A 25,175-nucleotide genomic window follows, 5' to 3' on the forward strand; every position below is an offset into this window, starting at 1 on the left:
GATGGCAAGGGTGTCTAGAAAGTCATACTGCTCTGTTCCTTCAGGGGTGGGGAGGTGCAAGAAGACAGGCGTCAGTTCCTTCATGGGATGTTCCCAACACTGCCTCTGTGTTGCTGGATAAGGTTTTCCATTCATGCCCTGCAACACTATGCAGTGCGTGTTGTTCAGACTTGGAGCAGGGAGATGGGATGGGCTACACACACTCAGTGTAGTAACTCAGAAATGGCATGAGAGTGGACAGAAGTAAGGGTTCCAATGTGAGGTGACAGACCCCACTGGGCTGAAGACAACATAGATAAGAGACTCTGCTCCAACTCTTTCAATCTTATTACACCATGTGACTTTCCCATGTAGAAGTAGCCCAAATAATTGATATGTAGAGTATTTTAACTCAGGACCTGCCTGAGAAATGGAAGAAATATGGAATTCCACTATAGCCTGAGGCTTGACTTACAAGGCACGTAGCTGGAGGGAAGAAAAAGAGAAAAACCTGCAGATAGCTCTGTAACTGTGATACTGTGTTTCCTTAAAGCAAATCAAGTTGAAGTATGGTTGTCCAAATTTTCATTTCAGCTTCTTTGTACTAGTGGGATAATCAGATTCATAATGACTTGCTTTGTATATAAAAAAAAATAAAAATGGAAAAAATGTGAATGCCTAATTAATGGATCTTGAGACTAAAAATTTCACTTTATCTGTATTTGGATAAAGCTGACTGGTCTATTTTAAGTTTCAGATTTGACAGCATTAAAATTTAGGCTGACTGATTCTTACCTTAACAGGATTGGAAAGTGGAAGCTGTAGATCAATATTTAAAAAAGGTAATTAGAATATGAATATATCTGAGCCAGCATTACAAAGAATTCTAGGAAATAAACTTTTATTAATTGAAGTAATGAAAACAGATAAGGAAAATGGTTTCCTAGAAGAAAATCTAAGCATTTTCAAGAGTTTATAAGTATCTGTGCAGACAAATTAGGATTCTTGCTTATCCTAAAACATAAACAAAACACATTATCTGCAGTATTAAGAACAAAATCTAAATATTTTCAGTTACTTTAAGATGGAAATATTTTAAGGTGCAAAATATTCATGTGTCGAAACATTTTGAACACATTGATACTCTTCAGCAGCCTTCAGCACCAGCATCATGGAGAAGACTTCTCCTTTACTAAAAAATTCTGAAATTACAAAAATCAGATTAATTTATTATTTGAAGCACCTTACCCTGAAAATACCTTTTCAGTGCAACACCATTGTTGGTCAAATTCTTCTTTGTTCTAGATAAGAGTAAATCTGGCATAACCCCACCATCAAAAATGTCAGTAGCTATTGGAATTCGTGTACTGAGGTCACTAAACTGAAATCTCTGCAAAGAGCTCAGAACACAGCAAGAATTTTATGCTACAGAGGATCCTGTAGAAAGATAATTGTGTACAGTAAACACTGGAATCAGTTTCTGAGGGCACTTAGCTCTTCGTAGGTTGATTTACTGTTTCTGTCTTGGTGAAATTCTGTTTGTGTTGAACTAAAGTAAAGCCTTGGAGCCACACAATTGCTTGTTTCATATAATTTGTCCTGAATGCAAAGATCATGAGCTGCCCTAAAACAAAATGAGGAGATTGAAACTTGCTTGATGAACCATAATCCCAGGACATTTCCCTTCTCTTTAAGCATTGGAAAGTGAAGATCCAGCTCCCTAATTAAATAGAAGTTTATACGAGTGAGTGTTTATTGCACTTCATTGCATAAGCATGCCTGGCAATTGTGATAGCTGTCTGCAAGTGACAGAAAAATCGATCATTTCTTGTCAATATGTAAAAAATGTACTATAGCAAAATATTTTAGAATTATAGCATAGAATAGACTATTTCAGTTGGAAGGGACCTACAACGATCATCTAGTCCAACTGCCCAACAGCAAATTCAGGGCTGACCAAGTTAAAGCATGTTATTAAGGGCATTGTCCAGATGCCTCTTAAATGCTGACAGGCTTGGGGCATCTCTCTAGGAAGCCTGTTCCAGTGTTCGACCACCCTCTTGGTAAAGAAATGCTTCCTCAAGTCCAGTCTGAATCTCCCCTGTCACAGCATTCCCACGTGTCCCATCACTGCATCCCAGGGAGCAGGGATCAGCACCTCCCTCTCCACGTCCCCTCCTCAGGAAGCTGTACAGAGCAGTGAGGTTGCCTTCAGCCTCCTCTTCTCCGAACCAGACAAGCCCAAAGTCCTTAGCCGCTCCTCATAGGACATTCCTTCCAGCCCTTTCACCAGCTTGTTGCCCCCTCTGGACACATTCAAGGATTTTTAAGATCCTTCTTAAATTGTGGGACCCAGAACTGCACACAGTACTCCAGGTGAGGCTGCACCAACGCTGAATACAGCAGGATAATCCCCTCTTTTGAGCGGCTGGGCATGTTGTGTTTGATGCCCCCCAGGGTGTGTTTTTCCCTCTTGGCTGCCCCGGCACACGGCTGACTAGTACTGAGCCTGCTGCCGACCAGCATCCCCAGATCCCTTTCTGCAGGGCTGCTCTCCAGCCACTCCTCTCCCAGTTTCTACTTGTGCCTGGCATTACTCCATCCCAGGTGCAAAATCTGGCATTTGTTCATGTTAAATTTTGTGCCATTGATGATTGCCCAGTGCTCCAGCCTATCTAGATCCCTCTGCAAAGCCTCTTGTCCCTCAAGAAAGTCAACAGCACCTCCCAGTTTGGTATCGTCAGCAAACTTGCTAATGTTGCATTCAACTCCTGCATCCAGATCAGTGATAAAGATATTGAACAGAACTGGCCCTAGAATTGAACCCTGAGGAACACCACTGGTGACCTGTCCCCAGCCAGATGTAGCCCCATTCACTATAACCCTTTGAGCCCTGCTGTTCAGCCAGTTCTTCACCCAGTGAACTGTGAACCTGCTCATCTCATAGTTAGACAACTTGACCAGAAGGATGCTGTGAGGGACAGTATCAAAAGTTTTACTGAAATAATAATAAAAAAAGCATCCACTGCCTTCCCTTCATCCACAAGGAAGGTGACCTTATCACAGAAGGATATCAAATTAGTTAAAAAGGACTTTCCCTTTGTGAAGCCAGGCTGATTCTGCCTGATGATTGCATTGTCCTTTAAACGCCTTGCAATAGTACACAGTATAATCTTCTCACCATTTTTCCAGGAACTGAGGTTAGAGTAACAGGTCTGTAGTTCCCTGGGTCTTCCCTCATGCCCTTTTTGTGGATTGGAATAACGCTGGCTAACTTCCAGTTGGCAGGGACCTCCCCAGACTCCCAAGGCCTTTGGTGGATGATCAAGAAGGGTCCTGCCATAACATCTGGTTACTCCTTCAGTACTCTGGGATGAATCCCATCAGGCACATGGACTTGTGAACATTCAGCTGATACAGCTGGTCCCTTACAATTTCAGTGTCCAAATTTGAGTTTGAAACATACTTTATGGGAAACTCCATTAATTCTGACTGCATGTAAAAGACTATGTTGCCAGCAGGAAATCTAATATATAGGTACATCTGGGAGTTGCTTAAAAAACACCCACAAAATGTTCTGTGCATAAACAATTCATAAACCAGGAGCTTAGTTATTAAGTCTCACATATTTTACTTCTTGAATGACAACGGTTTTTTCATGTTGGGTATCCAGCTTTCTTTGTCTGAAGAATAAATGTGGTGAATCATGTAGTGACGCTCTATGTGTCACTCTGTTAATCCTCTGATATTTCTCCTCCTTTTTCAACATGCTAAACTCACAATGACATTCCTTGACAGGCAGACTTATTCGTTTTTAGGGTCTGCATTTTCCTAGTATTGTCATTTAAATAGTCATGGATTTCTGCCCTTAGAATGTTAGGTGACATGATTTTATTACCAGTATGCTCTTTAACTTAATTGACATGTTTTATCAGCTGTATATGCTGGAGACATCTGTTTATATTTTTCTTTTATTACCAGAACTAAAAATATAGCCATAGTAAATCCCCGTTTTAGCTGAGTTTAAATACTATTTCTATATAGGGCAACAAACAATTTCAATTAACCACCTGGCTGGCAAGGTGACTTAGTCTCTGACAGGTCTTTGTTAGAAACTGGATAATTTTTGGCCCACTATTTATTGCCTCTAAAACTATCAGAGACTTTTCATTTGCAGTACTGAATGTTTGATATGTATCTCCTGTTCTTAGTGCCAGTTTTATTTTTGGATCTTCTTTGCCTTCTTCCCTAGCAGTGTTTTCTATGATGTCCTGCATTTCAGTGCTTGATAAAAGTGTAAGACTGGGCCATAGCTGTCTGCAGAGACAGACCAATTGCCAACAATTTAGGAAACTACAAATAGTTTGTTTTCTATTAATGCATATTCTCTGCAGTTTTCACAGAAGACGTCTTTACCACATGCAGTTCTTTGCAAAGTGTGTGCGGTGAAATCCCATGGTGTAGAGCAGCAATGAATCTCTAAAATTAAGATGTAAATTGCTGTTTCATATTCATTTTGCGCAAATAGACAAAATGGGCAATATGACATGATGTCTTCTACTGCATTGCACAGGTGTAGGATAAACTTGTCTAAGCTACTCTTCTTGTACAATGGGGGGTGTGATTACTTGTACAAGTGTTGACTTTTGGAAGCAGAAGTAGCTGGGAGACCTTCAGTCTGTTATGAGTCTTCTGCCGTCCCAGGAGGAGATGCTCACTGATAGAGCAGGACCAGTGCCCCTCCTCTTTGGTCTCCTCTCTGCATAACCAGGGTCCAGCTAGTAAAGCTAAATCATCGTTTCTGTTTGTATTTCAGAAGAAGGTCTTCACAGGTTCAAAAGAGGTCTTCCTTCTTCTTCTCCATGACTGGTGGAATGCCATGCTCATGAGAAGGTTTTATTGTAAAAATAGGGGAATAGGATAAAGGTCTTGATTCGACTTGTTCTTTGGTAATTTGGAGTCTTGGAAAAGAGGCTGTGACAGCAAGGTGTGAAAATGTTAACTCTTTGATCATGGTTTTGCATCCAAAGGAGATGTGAAAGCAAAATGTACAAGATTCTTCATTCCACTTTTGAACAAACAGGACTGGAAGGAACAGGGCTTGAGAGGTGTCAAGTAGAGCCCCCTTTGTTAATTTGACAACAGAACTGTGATGTGCAAACATCACTACCTGTCTCTTTTAACAAAAAGGGACTGCATAATGCAATATAAATGCAAGGATTGTTATGAGAAAACTAACAGTATTTTATGAAATTTATCTTAGTAGTAATTGGTGTATATAATTCTGGTCAAAAATCTCTGTTTTCTCTTTTTCAAAGCCTTAATTTAAAATAAAAATTGAGCTTCCTTTCTTTTTGATTGTTTCATTTGGCTTAAGTTTTCGGGATGTTAGAGAGCTGAGAGGGACAAAAAGAAATACACTGTCCTGCAGAATCATATTTTCTGAGTCTGAATTAATTTCTAATATTATTAATTGTTTATAGATTATATTTTCTAGGGAAGGTGGATAATTTATAACAGTGATAAAATCCCATTCCTTTTTTAAAAAGCTTGCAATACTGACTTAAGATTAAAAACAGTGTGAAAGATGAAAATATATACATTTCCATTTTTATTCTTTTTATATTTGTAACATATCCTATGTACTTCCACAGTATATGGTATAAACAAACATTTTCTTCACAACGGTGGATTTTGATTAGGATAGTTATGTAGACAAATGTGCCAACATCTGTAGACACTAGCATTGTTCTTTGTGCATCAGCTTACATCCTATTTATATAATACACACAACACCCTATACAGAATCAAGATTAATGGCTATCTCCCTTCTGTATCAAGTCTTTGAGGACACTCTCCTTTTTCCAAGTACAATCAGTATTTCTTACAGCCATGTTTTTCATTTTAATACCTGTAGGCAGATAGTCTTACAATGAGTAGGTAAGGAGGATTTGGCTTTGCTCTATTGAGCTACATTACTCATTTTATCTAAATCCTGCCAAACAAGCAGCAATGTGTGGTGCTTCAATATCGAACTTTCTAGCAAAATTGGCAAGTTTTCAAGAAACTAATCAAACAGATTTATCCTGGTAAGACTGTTGAAATAAAGGGTATAAGAAATGAAAGCTGTTTTCCTGATAAGACATTATTTTTCTCCTTCTAATATTGATAAGGGTGCTGTTTACATAATCTGAAGAGGGAATAATGAAGGAAACATGAGGCTTCATAGGCTTTAACTTTTGGTTTCTTCTCTGTTGAGGGGTAGCACTTTGTAAACCTATGAAAAAATCTGCATTCCAATATCAATATCAAGTTAAATCAATATGACAGATACTTGTACAATATGTATCACAGCCAACTATACCCCAGTTTGCGAAGTATCCTACTTTGGAGTGCTTTTGGTGCTATTGTAAATACTTATGGCTTGAATCAGAAAGAGCTGAAACCAGGACAAGAAACCTATTCAGTTTTTCAAAAACATTGAAAACTGAAGTGAAAAGTTTCCTTCCTTTATATTTTGCAAACCTCTTTATATTTTGCATTTCTGTTTTTAGCACTCAGATTAATTATAACAGTAGATGAAGCTGAGGTTTGAGATATTGATAGTGCAAAATTGTTGCCTAACATGTAGTTGCGTGAATGAATGTGACAAAAAATGTTAAAGGTGGTTTGGGGGGAAAACAGAGAGGCAGGTTTCTTTGTAACTGACCCTGTGCATTGATCCTTATCTATTTAAAATGCAAGCACTCAAGCAATGAGAAATCTCCATTGGCTTTAATTGGTTTGCAACATCTTTTCAAAAGTTCTTGCTGGTGATCAAGCTTCTTAATTTCTTCATGGTTTTTTGAGCGGAAGAATTCTTGGGATGGAAATTAGAACAATCTATTTGCTTTATGCTTACTTTTAGATCAAAAGAATTAGATGCAAGTGACTTTCGGAGACTCTGTGGCATGCAGTTGCCACACAGGATAATCCATAATGTTTGCAAAAAATTAGTGTACATTATGGATCAACTAAATATTTCTATCTGGAACACTAGAAATTTAACTGAATATTTTGTATTCATCTTTCATCTGGTAATTCAAAACTGAAACTTATGGTACAGCATTCTTTGTTAGAAATACTTATTATTTACAAAGGATATATGCATGTTAAATCTAACTCAAGCATATGTCAGAGCTCCGTAGGACTTCCATTACCTTTATGACTTATAACCATTATTCCCTCGTAGAGATGAATTCATTTAAATAAGGGAGACATTCAGATTTAAGTGTACACAAATATGTATTGCTAAGGCATGTTTCAATATTTTGTCTCTTGCCACAAAACCAGACATTTATGGGAGCAGAGATTCCTGATCTAGTCCTACTGCCGGTTAATGCACTTACAAGCATGACATCACTGATGATAATTTTAACACAGATGATTAATTATTATGAAGCCTTTTAAAAAGAATTCACACTATTTCTAAGTGGACGAAAAGCAATGCTAAGTCAAGGAGAGAACAATAAAACCAATGGGGTCAAGTGCATATTTGGGCCCTTAAAGTACTTGGTTGGGTTTAAAAAAAATTCAGAAATGGAAATTCAAACACATTACAGAGTTGCACCTTCTCTTGAAAAATTGCCATGTATCTTTGTGTTTAAAAGAAGACACAGTGAGTTGAAAACTTTGCTCTGTGGCCTTCTTCTAGGGGGTTTCTGTGTCTTCAGTCAATAGAGTTTTACGGGACACTGAGAGCTCCTCTTGCTGAGCTCCTTTGCTAAACAGAGAACCAAATTTTCTGATGGGATTATTATGCATATGTGGCTGCAAATACCTAGCAAAGAATTACCTCATGGACTTTCTGTCTGGGATCTCTGTTTTGCTTCTTGCTTCCCCTGTCCTTCACAGTTCCAATGGTTCTCACTGGTGGGGTGTGAAAAAGGCATTACTTGCTCTGCACTTGGGAGCTGGCTGTCAACAGCTTTAGGACTGACCTCAACAGCAAGAAAATAGGATTATCATTTTAATCTCCTCTGCCTAACCACCTTCTCTGTGCTGGGCAGGACACACACAAGGAGGAGTCTAATTTAAACAGATGTTGCTAGTCCGCACAGTTCAGGGTTGTGTCCTGCAACAAGTGAGTTACCGTAGTACATCAGGATACTTGCAAATAACTCTGAGGAACTAAATAATCGGTTTTGGTTCTCAAACTTATATAGTAGGAAAAACTGTTTTATTTAGATTGAGCAAGATAGCTTATCCTGCGATTTCAGTATTTGTGTTTAAATTTTGTTTTATGTTGAAACACAACATTGTTTTGACATACATATAACTCCAGTTTGAATTACATATCATGTTGTAGCAGTGATGGTTTGAGAGAAACAAAGTTTGTGGGGAGAAATGAAATCTTTTGTGACTGTTTCATGGGAAAAAACAGGCAAGATGTTGGGCATGCTGACCCTTCTTTAGGCTTTAAAAAAGAAATAGACATCTTCAGGCAATGTACAATTAAAGAATAATTGTTTAGACATTAACTTATCTAGGTTAATCAATTAGAGGACTTCAGAGGGATGATTAGCACCACCGGCAGGAAGGATGGGGAAAGGGTTGTAATTCTTCATAAAGCCTATATATTGTTCCATACCAAAAGAACACACAGTTAGTAAAGGTGAGCATCACTCAGCCATCAAAGTGAAAACATTTTTCAGGAAGCAGCTGTTCCATCTCTGAGATCATACCCCTTGAGGGGGACCTGTAAAATACATTCAAATGACAAATTGGAGGATTAAAAGTCATAACTCCATTCACTACTGAAAATCCTGGACTCTGAGAAAGCATTAATTTTAAGGCATATCACAGTTATTTCCACAAATCCCTTCCTGCTTGATCTCTTGCTGTTCCATGTTTGCTTGTTCTTTCTCTTTCCCTTTTGGTCCCATAAACCTCTGTATGTGTTAAAAACAGGTTAATAACATTATCACCTCTCCCCTTGCCCTGCCTTGTAGAGACCTTCTCTCTACAGGTACTGATTACACCTTTCTTTCAAACCATGTGGTTACACAATTAAGGTGAACTCAAGCCAGTTTTTCCCAACTAAGGTGAAAGTTGTTTAGCTTTGAAGGGTGTTACTGACTGACATCTAGTGCTACTAGAAAGCCTGCCTGCTGTATTTTTGGCCTCTATACCAATTGTCTAATGAAGTCTATTATGTCTCCTTGCAAATCTCACTTGACTTTTCAGGGGTTTTATTTTAATTGCTAAAGTGATTAAATGAAATTCATAAAACTTGCAAATATTTCCCAGTGAACTAAATCTACATTGTCTGGTAAGTATAATATTAGAATAAAAAGTAAAATAACTCACCTCTGCTTATGAATTCAGAACCCTGCCACATTGATCTTTCTCAATTTTTCCCTAAGAGATCAGATGCTTTTGATTATAACAAGGATTCAGGGATTTTTTAGTTAGTGACACATGATCTACAGCCATCTCGATTGTGAAGGACTGGGCATCTCTTACAGCTGTCTCCAGCAAGAAGAGGGGATACAGCTCTGTCCTTTAGGTTTTGAGAAATGGAGGCGGAATTAATTTATAGTCACTGTCAGTTCCCTGTTGAACTAGAAGGATCTAATAGGATGCGCTCATAACCTTAAGAGATCCTCAGTTTTGTTAGCAGTACCTGTGCCAGGCTTGGCCAATGTTGCCGATACCTTCTCTTTGGCTTGTGGGACTAGCACAGTCAGTGGGGAAAAGTGAGCACAGATCAAGAATATGATGCAAAGATACTAATTAAAAAAAAAAAAAAGAAAAAAAAAAGAAAAAACCCGCGAGTTATTCTTTGGACTTGCTCGTGCTTTAAGTTGTTTACTTAAATGAATTTTATTTATATTGTGCTGCTGGTTGGATAATGTCTCCTGAATCTCTCTCTCTTTTCTTCTTAAACCACAGATTCCTGTGCTTCTCAACCTGAGTAAAGATCCTGATGTTAACTTGCCTATGAAACCATTGATCTTCTCGTTGGCCATGGGTGCATGCCTTGGAGGTAAGAGCTTATGTGAGAAAGCTGACATAAGGTAATAGCTTTGCAATTATGGCTTATATAAACTTGCACAATAGGTTCAATGATATTATTATGCAAAGCATAGGGAGGGCCTGATCCAGCTTCTTTTGACTTCAAAGGACTCCTGGATAAGGATCCCAGTCACTGTCTGCTGCTACAATAGGATTTTTGCAGTCTGTGTTTGAAGACCATATCTGCATAAAGTATAGACGCACAAAGAAGCAGTCCAGATGGTGCTTACAGGGTTCTGATCTTTTGTGAGAGAAAATACAAAGATACATTTAGCTTTCAGAACAGAGACCCATCAATGCTTATTGAAAAGATGCAGAAAATGTATAATAGCTGAGGTCTGAAGGCTTGATTCAAAGTCTACTGAAGTCACTGGGAGGTTTTCTGGCTGGCTCACAGAAATGGTTTGAGTATCCATTTGCTGACCTATTTAGCACTTGTCACCGTAAGGAAAGTCTTTTTTGAAGTCTTTGGGAAATGTACCTCTAATAATGAAAGCTAATAGCCATTCTCCTAGTGCCCATCTTGGTGTTAACTGGGATTTCTTGTATTGTCAGTGCATTAGCACAAAACAAGCAGATGGTTTCATTACTTTTATTTGCTTTTTTTAATTGAAAATGTACCATGTATGTATTGTTAGTTAGTATTATTTTTTTACTACTGAGAATTTTAATGCTAATTGCATTGTATTGGGCTGTGTTTTGATCCCTAAATATTTAGATCGTTAGGTTAAATAAAGTTAAAATAGATAAAATGGTGTTCTTTCATGGATCCACTCCTTCTCCCCCTCTATGACCCTACAAATAGTTTCCTTGACTTTACAGAGATTAAAACTAAAAGCACTTTTGTGTATAATACAAGATCTGTTTTGTTTATTTAGCTAAGTGATTGCTAGTACAAGTGACCTTAATACCTAACAAAGATTACAATAATATAAATTACAGATTGAATTTTAAGAGCATGTTGCAAAGGCAGGACAATTTATACCAAACAACAGTCATTCATTTGAGGAATACCTTTTTGTACTCATCATTACTCATCATTGTATTGTGACTTTAATCTCTTCCTCTTTAAAACCAGTGATTTTGAATAATCAGCATATCTTTCTATAGATGTTTTCCATAAAAATATCACCTTTTTCACAATTTGCTAATCACCAGACATACTCTGATTTCATTAAATTTTCAGATTAAAAAAAAAAAAGGCATAAGGAATGTAAAGTTGGCCAGATTACGCTGACATATTCTGAGTGGGAGGCACTTCATCAGCCCTGGAGCCTTTACAAATCTGAGCTGATTTTTCCAAAAGTATCAGTTATCATCTTAAGCCAAATACCTTTAATTTGATTTATTGAAGGGCTGCTGGGATTTTAACAGAGACTTCTGTGTGTATGCAGTAGGAGACAAAAGTAAAAATATAAACAATACCATGGGAATTATTTGAATTAAAGGCACTAGAGATCCATAGGGAGTGCTCAGGTATTCAGGTAGGCTCGATACAAATGTTTGGATAAAAAGTTAGATCATTGTCATTATTAGCAAATATTTAAACTCTGCAGACTGTGCTCTATTAGGATAAAGCTGAGCATATGCTGAGGTATACTGGCAAAGGTCTCATAGGAGTGTTAGCCTGAAAATTAATATGCTTCTGATTTTCCTATGTCAAAACAAAAAGCTAATAGACAGCAGCTTATTGTTAGGGAATGAAAAGTGTGGAAAAGTTTTTGCTTTAAAAGAGCTCGTAGCCCCCGAGAATGGAGGAAAAGGGGCTTTTCTTTTTTTAAAAAAAGGGACGTGTTGATGGCCTTTAAAAATTATTTCCAAAAGAGAAGTCTTATCAGCATTGAAGTCGTGTGAAGGAATCCTCAAGGTAGGCTAATCCCATTGTGGAAGGGGTAGATGACAATTATATCATTTCTGCCTGGTGCTTAAGGCAAAAGATTGGATCTTATCACTGCCTGTGCAACAGAAGGAACTTGGTAAACAAGGCATTTTGTAGAAGAGTCTGATGCAATAATACGTTATAACTACATATTTTAGGCTTATTTGTTTACTACATAATGCAGAACTTAAATTCTGATAATTTGGTAGCATTTCTGGGGTTCAGCGTAAACACTGCTGTATGCTTATGTGTCTGTGAAGGGAGCGTCAGCATTTGTGCCCATCTTGGAAAATGCTGTGCAACATTTTGTCCTGAAAAATTTCCAGTGGGCGCAATTAAGTTTTTCTACTGTCACAAAGTGCACAGGCAGCTATGGGTTTGGAAGATGGTAGGATGAGAAAAGACAGTAATTTTCCTTCATTGATTTAGCTGTTGTCCTGGAAATGAAAGAAGGGTTGAGTCAGTCTCAAGCAAGATGAAGACACCTTTGCCAGTATAACCGTCACATTGTTGTCATCTTCAGCAGTGTCTCCTAAAAGAGAGCTGCTGCTATTAAATTTCTGTCTTTCATGGCTTTGGGCTCAGACATAAGGAGTAACTGAATATCAAATAGATGCTCCTTGCTCTGTAAAAAGTGTCTCTGAAGATGAGAAGGGATGAAAAATCCTCTCTTTCAATCAAGGAAGCCAAAGACAGTGATGGCCATGGGCAGTTCCTGGTGACATGGTCACAATTTTGAAATCTGGGTCTTCCTCAGAGTTTGCCAGTTCTTTTCTGGCAGAAGTTTTCATGCTGAGGTCAGGTCAATCTTACATGGTTAAGAAATAAATATGGTTATTTTTCAGGGGATCTGGTTCTGGAAATATAAGTTTATATTTGTCCCAGCTGTCTTTAAGAACTTAAATTAAGTTGTAAATTAGGTGTCTGGCTGTCCCAGGCTCCCTGTTTGGTGACGGGGAGACCAGCACATCTGGGAGGCAGATATTTATTTATCCACTGAAATTGCCAGACAGTCTTTGCAGAGCACATCGGAGCCCCTCACGTACAGAACTTCAGTAGCTGAGAGGGGTGCCCAAGGACAGGTCAAATGAATTTGGGCTTTTGGGCCTTTTCATTTGTCAATTCTTCTGAATGCTGAATGACCCTATTAGTTCACATCTGTCTGGGCATTAATGGTCAGGCTGACTAAATAGCTGGAAAAATCATGTTTCTCGTGTTTTTTTTTATGTACTATCCCCCAGTATTTCAATTATGTTTTGACCATGTTTGACCTTATGTTTTGAAGAGAAAGAAAACAGGAAATTTAAAAGGAACTAAAGGAAACAAACAAGGAAGTAACTTCACTTGTTTTCTGTGGTATTCTGACGAATCTGCATCCATATTTGTTTTGCACAAGAGGACATTGAATAAAATTTTATTCATTAATGCTTCCTATTCTAGTACATGATGGAATTATGGTACCTGTTGACACTGAGTTGTATGTAGACATTCCAATAGTGTCTAGGGAATACTGCCCTGAAATTTTGGAGGACAAATGAAGTTTGCTAGCTACAGCAATTTCAGAACAAGAGGAGCTTTAATTGCACTGCTTCTATTGGCTCATGAGTTTTAAAATAACATGAGATATGGATTCAACTCAATTTGAATAAATGCACAGTCAGAAATCCACCTGTTAAGGCAGTTTAATTGTGTAAAACTAGAATCTTTACTGAGCTGAAGAGGTTATAGCAAAGATATTATTTGAAGGGGTTTTGTACATTTGACATTTAAAGAGCTGGAGTTTATTTGTGTTTTTATCTCTTTTTTCATGATTTATAAAAAGTATGTTTCTGAAAAAAGAAGGAAAAAAAAGAAGAGGAAAAAAAAAGATTGAATTCATATTTGAAAGTCCTTACCTTATGAGTTCTCAGTTACTAGCATAGAAAAGTGCAAAAAGTATTTCTCTGCTGCAGTGACTATTGCTGTGGGTCAAGGGGATATTTACAACAATGTATAGTTTTGCACTATTTTTCTTCTCTGTATATTTTCCTGGAGGACAACACCTGAAAATCATCATTCTCACAATTCTGCAGAAAGAGACAGTCTCTAGGATGCATGCAGCTGTGTTATTCTGGCCACACAATCTTGGTTGTAGGCTTTACTTCAAGAAAGGAAGTAGGAGGAGGGGGCTGCTGGCACTTTTCTTCTAACCTTACAGGCTCAAAAGCCAGGTGTGAATAAAATCCATTATCCACAGGACATTGTGCTAATTACAGCTATTAAAGGAGTGCAATCACAGTGTAGCTAAACAATGGGATTTCTCTCAGTGGTCCAGAGCTATAGCTGTTCTGTCTCTTGGCACCCCTCCTTAGGTCCCTGATGTAGATGGGGCCTTGCACAGTGGAGTATCACTCATGTATTACTCCTGCTGATTCTGCTCAATAAAATCCTAAACTGGTTTAAAAGCTTCAGACATACTGAAGATAATAACCTGGAAATATTGTTTATATTCCTAAACCAACCAATATGAGGGAAAAGTGATAGCCTTCAAAAACCATGAAATATATTATAATATATAGTAATTAATATTATGAAAAAAGCACAACTGTGGATCCTTTGAAATTGTTTTATAGTTACAATAGATCAAATTTGCATAACACTTCTCAATTTGAGAGATTAAAAAAAAAGCCTGTCAAGAACTGAATGTATGATGTAAAAGTATAGCAGTTATTTAAGAGAAGCACTATTCAGCTTTGGTTTTGAACTTAATTGTTATATACAACGAGTAATTGAAACTGTGGGGAAATGTTTTAGTGGAGAGAATATACCTGCCTGAGCTTGATTTTAACCAGGATGCTGATATTGAAAGATCCTATTGTTTCTAAAGGAGTCTTTTAATGATGAGAAATCCTGGGGCTTAGTTTTATGTCTTGTGGGTGAGACAACCCTGATTTAGATAAGTATTTTGTTGACAGATATAAAACTCATAATAAAAATCAAAGGGAGGTATTGTAAGGAATGAGAGTGACTTGAGATCTTTCAAAAGGAAAAGGACATTGCTGCTCTTGACTTTGAAAGGCAGGCAAAACAAATAATGAAATTTAGGAAATGTCTCACAATTTTTCTTTAAAGACCTCAGCGCAATCTTTAGCAGTATTATGCTTCTAAATTGTACAGATCTAGAATCAAAATACAGCAGGTATTTCATATGTGTTACGCTAATATCTAACTCACTCTCTGAGTATACTTTGTGTCGTTTCTATGATGTTTGCAAGGATGGAAATGAGTAACAAGGACTTAAACTGTGATTGCTGTCCATTAAATGGCAGTACTACGTGCTTGTTCTTAATGAAGAACTCATTGAAAGTTTCAGGTTTTGTTTTAGCATGAAGATCAGCATCATTGGATATAAGCACAAAGAATCTTTTTTCTTTATTGATATTTGAATGCCCCAAATGTCCTCTTGCTCTTTTCTGGAACAGCCAGAATCTGTAACCTTCTATAAAAATCCAGCTGCTATTTTCCTTAGCTCTTTCATGACATTCAAACTCTGGGCCATCTTCATGCTTTTTCAGTATGAAGTTCTTAAAGCCCAGCAGCGCTGTAAAGTCCTTGGTGTGAGAGCCAGGCTCATTACTAGAGTCCCTGCAGCTAGAGGAGATTCTCTAAGATCACCAAAGATAATCTTCTGTGTTATGGAAGATATACAGAAGAAAGATGTGAATGTAAAATATAAAACCATTTAAAACTGAACGTGTACATTTGACAGACATACCTTTGTCTGTATTAAGACAATATCAGAGGCCTGCTTGGTTTTAAGACACTGAGTTAATACGAAAAACCCCAAACTACATTGAACCTAGTTGATTTTTCTTAGCAAGGACATTTTTCTAATCTTGAAAAGAGTTACTGTGGCAGACATGCATATATGTATGTATGTTATTAAGGGTGAAATATGAAGTATATGCAGTACAGGATGCTGTTTCAGCTGTACTGTTGAGCATTTATAGTTGGATGGTAAACCTTAGATTTTTAAAATGGAAAGGAAGACAGCTATGTGTAATATATAGATTTCTATTCTATTTTACATTGATTTAGAAAAATAAGTTATACCAAACATCAAGATCACTTGATTACAATGCTTGCATTACTGATGAATTTGAAATGCTTGTATTAATGGTCTTCAATCTGTGTAAAATAACTGCATGCTATAAAGTTCTGCAAATTAGAGATAGGCTCATGATCAGAGATGACATTGGAGACTCCTACAAAGTATATGCAGAGTTTTGTTTAATTTTATTTACTTGCTTTCTGCATTTGTTTATCGTAAATTACAGAATGTTCTTTCTAGAAGCCTTGGCCGCTTCTGTTTTCAGAATTATATAAACTATACAAACTCATTATGTTGTATTGGTGAGTTGCTGCAATATGAGAATGCAGAGTCTGCATAGCTGTCAGCCAGAGGTATATTCAGTTAGAGGGTAGCACTTGGACTGTCAGACAGAACAAGATGGGGAAGTGATAGCAAGCTTCAAAATGCTTAAGTGCAGAAGATAATACTGGACTATCTACTTTCCTTCCCCTGCAGACACTTTCCAGACAATACCCCCTTTTCTCTACCTTGAGCAGCAGAGAGGAGGATAAAAAACCTCAGTCTGGAATATGCATATTGATTTATATTGATGAATCAGACACTCTGTATGACACTGAAGAAAGCTATAATCATGCCCTAGATATAATTTATACATATAATAATAAATATCTCTAGCACAGTTGCGGTTAGCACACCTAAACCAAAGAGGGGCACTAGCAGGAGTTGTGAAACTGTTTTAAACAAGGCACTTGAACCATATCAAAACATAACAGGTAGGCTCCAATTGAAAGACAGTTTGATTAAAGTCAGAATCTGAATTTAAAGCAGCTGGATATTCTAAAATAACTTAATGGAGGGACACCATTTTTTTTTTTTTTTAGTTTTTTCTTGTTCTGCTCAGCTTCAAAGTAAGTTATGATAAAGTTGAATAATGTACTTTTATGCCAGGTGTCTATACTTGGAACTATTTTTTAATATTTGGTTGCTAATAGTGCCACGTGTGGAGAAGCTGCAAAATTGAGCTGACATAGTTTTAGCCTCTGAATCTAAAAATCAGAGATAAAAAAATGTGCAAACTGGGGCTTATGTGCAGCATTAAAAGCTTTAAATGGAACCTACCTGAATAAGTGTTTCAGGGCATTACGGAATGGCGTGTCAGAGTACACTGCTGACACTATCCCTCGTTATACTAGTTTATTTTACCCTTGTAGTGGGTAAGTTGACTTTAAGGAGAGAGGTGACTTTAGTGATCATCTCAGGTTTTATGTCTCTTTTACAGATGTCTGGATTTGAAAGAAGCTTATGGATTTCTTCATGTCATTAAAGTAACAAGTGCAAGATGTTCAGCAACCTGCCTTATTTATTTCACACTTCTGGTAGAAAAGTGACAAATTTAAATTTCACCTTTTCCTCTCATAGCAAAAAGGAAGCAATAAGCATTGAATAGTGCAATACTTACAGTAACTATCCTGATGGTGGTATAGTAGTGGTGATAAAAAATGGTGAAGTTCCCCAGATTAAAAGTGTTGGATTGAATGCAGTTCAGTGAACTTTTGGGATAAGTTAACTCAAAGCTTTGATTCATGTTGTTTTCTTTTTAAATTTTTTTAAATTTTTCCTATAAAGTCCATGTGTATGCATTCGTGCAGAAACATCCCATTCAAAATGTTTCCAAATCAGTAAAATTAAAAAATTTTGATATCATAAGACTGCAGTCTATAACATATAACAATGTTGAATGAGTTCATGCATACCTTCTCATGCTTACTGCCTAAGAATTGAGATTCCTTATTATTTTAGGCATCATTAATGGTTTAATTGGCCTTGATTCTGTAGCTCTTTATTGACTGCAAAGTTTGATTGTCCAGGGCTTGTTAATTTTTACACATAAAAAAATATAAAAAGATATTTAAGACTTGTAGACTTTTAACAGATTAATATAAATCGCTTTGTTTAATGGGGCAAATCTGGATTAGTTTTGTGTGAAACAGAAAATTTCTGAAAGCTAAGAAGGCTGTCTCCTGTAAACCTAATCAAAACCATAACTGTTCAGTGTTCACTTCTGCAGCCACATTTGTTACATTTGCTCTGTTTGTGCTTTAAGTAGAGAAATGGAATATGCTATGGAAAGGAAGCCGCACATGTCAGTCTACCATTATTTAGTGATGCAAAGCATGTGGGAGACTGCACGGAGTTTTCTTTTGAAAATGGCTGGGAAGCAAGAAGCTGGCTTCTTTCAATAAGTTTTGCTTTGACACTGTGATGGGATGGTTCCATTACAGCAAAAAGCAGGGCTGAGAATCCTCACCCTAAAATTATTCATGACTGCGTAGGAAACTCCTGGTTTCAGAGTGAGAAAACTTGTCCAGGACAAAGCAGTGCCAACAGCTGTGCCTGGGTAAAACTGGGCCTGTCACAGATGTTTGGCCAAGGCCAGGGAAAAGCTGTTTTCAGGGCTTGTGTTGACATGAAAACTGGACAGTTTTTTTGCTTCTGCATTAGCTAGCCAGAGATACAGGAAAGAGAAAGTCTATCGGTTAAGCCCAGTTGAAGCTTGTTATCCACCATCAGAGCATGTGGAGGGAAAGTGGTTTGTAATGCTCACAACAAAGCAAGACTTTTCTGTAAGCAATCCACTTTGAAGCTTGCTGTTTCACAAGGTACTATCTCCTTTATATCTGAGAAAGTTACTGCTTATGAAGGCTGCTTATGCTAGGCCAAATGGGTTTATTAGTGATAAACCCTTCCCTTTGATTTGTCAGTGCTTTGAGTAATACACACTAATCCTGTCGGGCACTTTGAGGTGATTCTCCAGGCATACATATTAATGCAGTAAACCCGAGAGGCAGGCTTGCTCTTGAGGGGGCAATACCAAAGGGACTCCTGAGAACTAATGGTATTTAGATATAATAATGTGCTGCTGACAAGTAAAAATCAATAGCTGAGAATGAGGCTTAAAGTGAGAGGAAACATGTTATTGATGCACACTCTCTCCCTTTTCTTGTTATAATTCTATCCCGATTTCCCAGCCCTTTCCTTTAGTAAGCTTAATCAGTTCTCCCAGCATTGATTTTCACTGCATTGCAGATTATAGTCACCTGGGCAAACTGTTTACTGAGGGAAAGGCTGTCTGGGCACAAGGGAGGTGCATTACATGTGGTGTGCAGGTTCTGGGTTTGAATTTGGCAGTCTCTGAAGGAGCAGAGGGTAATAGCTGGACACTGGGTTGAGAAGAAGTAGCTACAAATGGAAGCAGAAAGCTGGTGGATACTGCAGGTATCAAATCAGGTTTACCAAACCTTGTCAACATCTTTCTGCTTGTACCTCTTAAGTTATCTGGAGATGCAAAGGCACGTTTTAATGTGTGGGTTTTGGTTTTGGACCTTTCTTGATAGATTTATTCTTAACTAAAACTGTTGAATACTTTCTTATACTTGGATTTGATTTCACATTCCCTAAAGATATTCAAATTAATTTGCCTTGAGAAATATCAGAAAGATACTTTTATGTCACCTTTTCTGGACAGAAATAGTAGAAGACCTTCTACGGTGCTTCTGTAATGATTGTGTAAAGCTGGGGCAGGTCCATGGAAAAATCAATATGATCCATGAGAATTCCTCTGTCATTTTCTTCTCTGTAGCCTAAGCAGCAGCAGCTCTTTAAGTGACATGTCTGTATCTTTCTATGATCACACTTCAGGATGATAATTTTTTTTTTTGCATTAAGAAAAAGGTCTTTCTTGATTACATGCTTATGAATTATTAAGCATAGTTAGTATTGACAATAATGTATGTAGTCTAGCAAGAATAAAAGGCAGAATAGATATGCAGGATAAAATGTATGGCTTACCTCATACATATCACATACTATTGATATTAGAAATATAATATTTAATTCATTGTAATGAATATGGTTTCTTAATAACCATCTGCCTTGTGATAAAGGATGAGTTACAGTAGAAGTCATCAAACCCAATTACAATAGCAGTCATCAAAACAGATTGGTTATTACAGTGTTATTCTTTGATAAAGTTCACCCATGTGTTATTACATTTTGAACATACAAACAAGCAAGTAAGAGTCTTTGCTATGCTTTTTCATCTTAATTATTCTTAAGATTGAAGATGATGTGAAGATGAAGTCAAGATTGGGTGAAGTCCTAGAAAATGCTTATTCTTCATTTGCATCAACTGGAATGAATTTAACATATGTAGATTTCCATGTACATTAACCTAGCCTTGGGTTTTCCGTGATTCAGAGGTCACAGTGTTGCTGTTTCACTACCGAGTTAAATGTCTGCCGTAGAGACAGATGTTCCTGGGAGAAGAAACAAAAGTTTGCCTCTGTTGTTAATTTCAGCATAGTTCTTTGAAGCCTGCTGAGCCAGTACCTAATTAAACTGCACATGGGCTCCGAACAAATGAAAAAGAAATACTGCTACTTTCAGATAACATTTAAGGTGACAATTTCTTCTCAAGTGAAATCTACTTGGGGAAATCAATTCACTGCTGAAGCAGAAACACTTTCCATAATACTTTATTATGTGAAGGCATTACTATAGCCCATGTACAGTATAGGAGAGTGCGTGCAGTTTGGAGATCTTGACTGTATCTAGTCACAGCCATGGGACAAGTGCTATTTCAGTCCTGTTTCTTTAATTTGAAGCCAGAACTATATTCCTTGTCTACAGTAATATTATTCTGATGGTGGTGTCTGATTGTGCTACACATAGAGCAGAAACGTCTTATGAAATGTTTGGAGACTGTAGACTACCGATTAGTTTTGGAATTGAAAATTCCTTAAGTATTCCTGCCTGACTGCTCTAATAACATCAGCTGTATTCATTTGTTCTGTTTTTGCATTAAGCCACACGCTTTGTGTCTTGGCTTTCTTATGCCAGAGCCTACCAGGAACACTGATGTTCCAAGTTCAGTTTCATATCTATAAACATGCATTAAAGTAACTAAAATATGCTTTGAGGGAAAGAGAGGGCAAGGGAAATGAGCTGTGCAGTTCCTAATGACCAGTACTAGACACTATTTTTTAAAGGTTTCTAGTCCTCTAGTAAGGTTAGTCAACTTTTCTCTCCACACCTGAAACATGTGTGGAGGGGTGTGTGATTCACTGTGTGTGGTAAGAAGCCTATGTCACAAATAGCCCTTGGTGTCTCACGAGAATGGTCCACGATGCTTTTATGATCCATAGGGATATACCCCTCTATTGATGTGCAATTCCACTAACATCAGCAGAGCTCCTCCTAGAGAGGACCACTGCACCCAGCTGCAGCTGCTTTGGAATGTCAAAGCCTTAAAAACAGAGCAAGTAGCAAGCAGCTCACCTAGCATAGCTCCTGGGAGAGCAGGAAAAAAAAGGAATTAAAAAAAGGGACAATTAAATATATGAAATAAAATGTCCATTTGGGATTGCAGGTAGTGGAGGAGAATGCTTTTCTCATCTCACGTTGTCTGCAAGATTGCAGCTTCTTTCTTGTTCCATAGTGGGATCAGCTCAAGAGCTGTTTGAGGCTGCTGCTGAGAAAACAAAACAAGTCTCCTGTTCTTAATAGGTGTTGCTTAGGCCACTCACCTGAGACAACCGATAAGCCATGTTCAGATCTCTACTCTAGGATGAAAATTTCAGTTTTCTGCCTATTTTGTGTTGATAAAAATTGACCATCCTGGAGTAAATAAGAATCATGCTTTCTCTTTGGACTTAATTGGAAAAATCTTGGCCACACAAGGGCTTTTTCTTGGAAAGCTTTGGCTTTCATGAAATCAACTTCAAAACCAAAAAGTCCTGAGTGACTTTTTGGGGTTTTGTTGTTTCTCAAAGTTGTTGCTCTGTCCCTAGAATGACCAGTCAAAAACCTGTGTCTCAGTATCCACTGACACTGGTATGGCTTTGAATCCAAACTGAGATCAAAATTACCACCATCAAGCTCTTTCTCCTACACTTTTTCTTATTAGAAGAGGAAGATCTTCCTTCCTTCAATGTTCCTTCCATATCCCATCTTTTCTCACCTTTTCCTTACTTCTGATCTCTGTCACTTCATTTTATTTGAATTTAAGAGTGTTCTATTATTTTTTAAGACTATTTTTAGAAGTCTGCTCATTTTGTCTGCACTTTCAGGTACAGAAGGCCATATGGGTACTGTGTGTGAATACTTAGGGGAATAATCCTTCTGCCTTTATTCTGACCTACTCTTTGGTAAACTGATCTCTGGGGGACCTGAAACATTGACTAAGTCAAAACAATTAACTGGAGCATTAATTGTCTTCTGATCTGTTTCTTTCAAAGTCAGACCAGAAGAGTCTCCACTGAGCAGTAATGTTTAACAGGGCCAAATTGAGAGGACTTACTATATGCCAATGGGAGCAAAGGAAGACTTGTGCTTAGAATGATGGATTGTTAATGTAGTGAGGTATGGCAAAAAAGATGACTTGCCATAGTATAAAAAATTTTTCTCCCAGATTGTTACCTCTTTTGTTCAAAATTTCAGTTAAGGAACAGAATGTAGGAGTCACTGTCACTTCCTGAGTCGTGCTTTAGATCAGAAACATTTGCTGAAGACATCTGCTTTGTGGAAGTCAAGTATACAGCATTTCTTAAGTCTGAGAAATGACTCATGGGAAAGCTATAGAAAATGGGTCAGTCTTTCTGAGCTCTGAATACCTGACTTCTCTACATTGCCAGATTGTTGAAAGTTTAGAGAAAACACAGGAATAAATTAGTTACTGGAAAAGGCTTAGGAGAAGGAAGTAGTTCTTCCAAGAGGATAGATGCACTTTATAAGCATGGCATATTATTTTCCTTTGGTGTGTTCCTCTCCTAAGGGGACTTATATAATGTAATTTAGTGAAGTTCACTGAATAAAGTCATGTTCCTTTATGTATTAAAGAACATTACGGTTTGGTAAGCAAACTTTTGTATCTGTGGTGATCCTTTTGCCTTAGCAGAGAGATGTGACAGATCCATTCCCCTCCATTGTCCCACTTACTTTGTTTTAAATTTCTGTTAAAAAAATACATATCTCTTAGCAGTTAGTTACCCTCTCTATAAAAAAAACCCTAATTTGTCAATGTCAAGTTTGTGTAAGGAGAAAAACCACCCATTTTTCTTAGCATCCTCAAACTATCTCATCCTTCATTTTTCAGCTCATTTGATAGCACCTTCTTGTATATAAAACCAAAAATCAGCAATTTTATCTGAATGCAAGTCTCTGGTGTCATTTTGACAACTACTAGATTGGTGTTATGTTCCTTCTCTATTTTTCTGGCTTATGTAGAATCAGAGAATAATACCAGGCTTATCTTTCAAAGCATGAAGCTATTTATAGCATGCAGAGATACTGTCTGTATGTTTCTTTTCAAGCCTATACAACAGAAATTGATTTTTCTTTTCTAACTAATACATTTTAGGACTTTAGCACAGAATAAACAGAAGAAGAGTAAGAAACAGAGCACAACTATAAACTGGTATTTGTTTTCTGAACTGCAGGTAATGGAACATTGATTGGAGCATCTGCAAACGTTGTTTGTGCAGGAATTGCTGAACAGCATGGTTATGGCTTCTCTTTCATGGAGTTTTTCAGGTACAATTTTAAACTTCTCACCTTAAATCTGTAATTTTTTTTTTTTTCTTTAGACAAACAATGGATCCTCCAAGGAGAAAATCTGGAGAAAGGGTCTATAAAAAAGACCTATGTTCCTAATTTGGTTTTGGCAACTGAAATGCAGGTCGAGGGCAGATCACTTTATTTTTGCCTACTGTGGATAGAATGCATGAAGGTGGCGGGAGCACAGTGGAACCCCAGGAGAAACAAAGCCTCAGAAATTCATGCTTTGGTCACCCTCAATCTTATCTTCAGCTCTGTAGGGATACTAAATTATTGCTCTGTTGTTAAATACAGCTTTAACATAGTTTCTTATCTGTACATTTTCATGGATGTTCCATCGCCAGGGGAAAGCGGGATGTCCCAGTGTAGACTGAGTAGAACTTTAGTCTGTGATCCCATGAGTAAACCTATTTATCTAAAAGTAATTACCTTTTGACCAGCTGCCTAGCAGCTATGAGTGAAAGTGTGATGAGCAGCTAGTAACAGCTGAAGTTGTTGTTTAATAATTGTTTAATTAATAATTAATAACTGTTGTTTAATAATGAAAGTTCCTCTGCAGGTCATTCATCAGCAGATTTTTAAGGGCCAAGGTGTACTTAATGCATACAGCAGTTTAATATTGTTCCAAACACCCCCAGTTTTTGACACTATGGTTGAAAGGTAAACGGAAACTGGCAAATACAGGACTAGACATGAAGTTAAATTGTAGTTGATTTAACTAAAACATAATTTCCTGCTTATTTTTCTGCATATTTAGGGTGAAGGATACTGTTAAGTTCACACAGATATTTTTTATCTTTTTTCTTTGCATTGTTTATTTTAGATTCTCAGCTCTATCAACTTTCCTTTATATTGTTTACCTCAAAGCCTTCAACCTGCTGTATTTAATATGATTAGTCACACGGGAGTATCTGGAGCAGAGCCAATGATAACTAAAAAGAAAGATGGTCTGAACTGTTCTTGCTAAAATTCTTGCTATGAGCATGTGCTGCTCATAGCACAGTTTTTCTCTTCACCCATAGTCATCTTTTAGAAACAGAATGCCTATTGATTCAAAGTCTTGGCTGTCAGGACCCTTGAGACTGCAATACAGTCTTATATAGTATGCAGTGATAGCTAACAGACTTCTTGGAAGTCAAGCCCTTGTACAAAAAGGATGGTGATACAGCAGTAATGGGCTTGTGGATTGTTCTGTTCATGTTTTGCAGATGCTCAGCTTGTCGTCTGGGGATTTAACTTGTATGTAGCATTAACAATGTCTCTTCTATGTAGATTTTGTAACAAAATGTTCTTAAAGCTTCCATGACACTGACTGAGTATCTAAGCAGAAATAAGCATGTAAAGCCTGACTAGTCTCTTCAGCAGTGTTCACTGGAATGTATTCTTTGGGAAGATTGAAGATGGTATGCAGATGTTCTGAAATTACCTTCTATACGTATGCTCTCAGTGGAAATAATTACTGGGGATGGCTGTAGCCGTTGTAAGCAAAGATGTAAGAACTGAATCCAGAGTGGTCACAGGAAGATAGCAATGGATATTAATTAGCAAAAAGAACATAAAAGACCACTTTTTCTG

At 37.4% G+C, this 25,175-nt stretch overlaps 1 protein-coding gene across 1 annotated transcript in view; it reads left to right on the forward strand.

Annotated features, from left to right (window-relative positions):
- OCA2 (oculocutaneous albinism II) overlaps nucleotides 1-25,175 on the forward strand; it is a 183,611-nt gene that overhangs the window by 116,470 nt on the left and 41,966 nt on the right. The window contains exons 21-22 of the mRNA XM_010580473.1: nucleotides 9,913-10,006; nucleotides 23,483-23,576. Coding sequence (XP_010578775.1) covers nucleotides 9,913-10,006; nucleotides 23,483-23,576 — 188 coding nt within the window. The remainder of the gene's footprint in view (nucleotides 1-9,912; nucleotides 10,007-23,482; nucleotides 23,577-25,175) is intronic.

The sequence above is a fragment of the Haliaeetus leucocephalus genome, unplaced genomic scaffold, assembly GCF_000737465.1.
Source record: "Haliaeetus leucocephalus isolate CR32 unplaced genomic scaffold, Haliaeetus_leucocephalus-4.0 Scaffold712, whole genome shotgun sequence".
Classification (NCBI taxonomy): Eukaryota; Metazoa; Chordata; class Aves; order Accipitriformes; family Accipitridae; genus Haliaeetus; species Haliaeetus leucocephalus.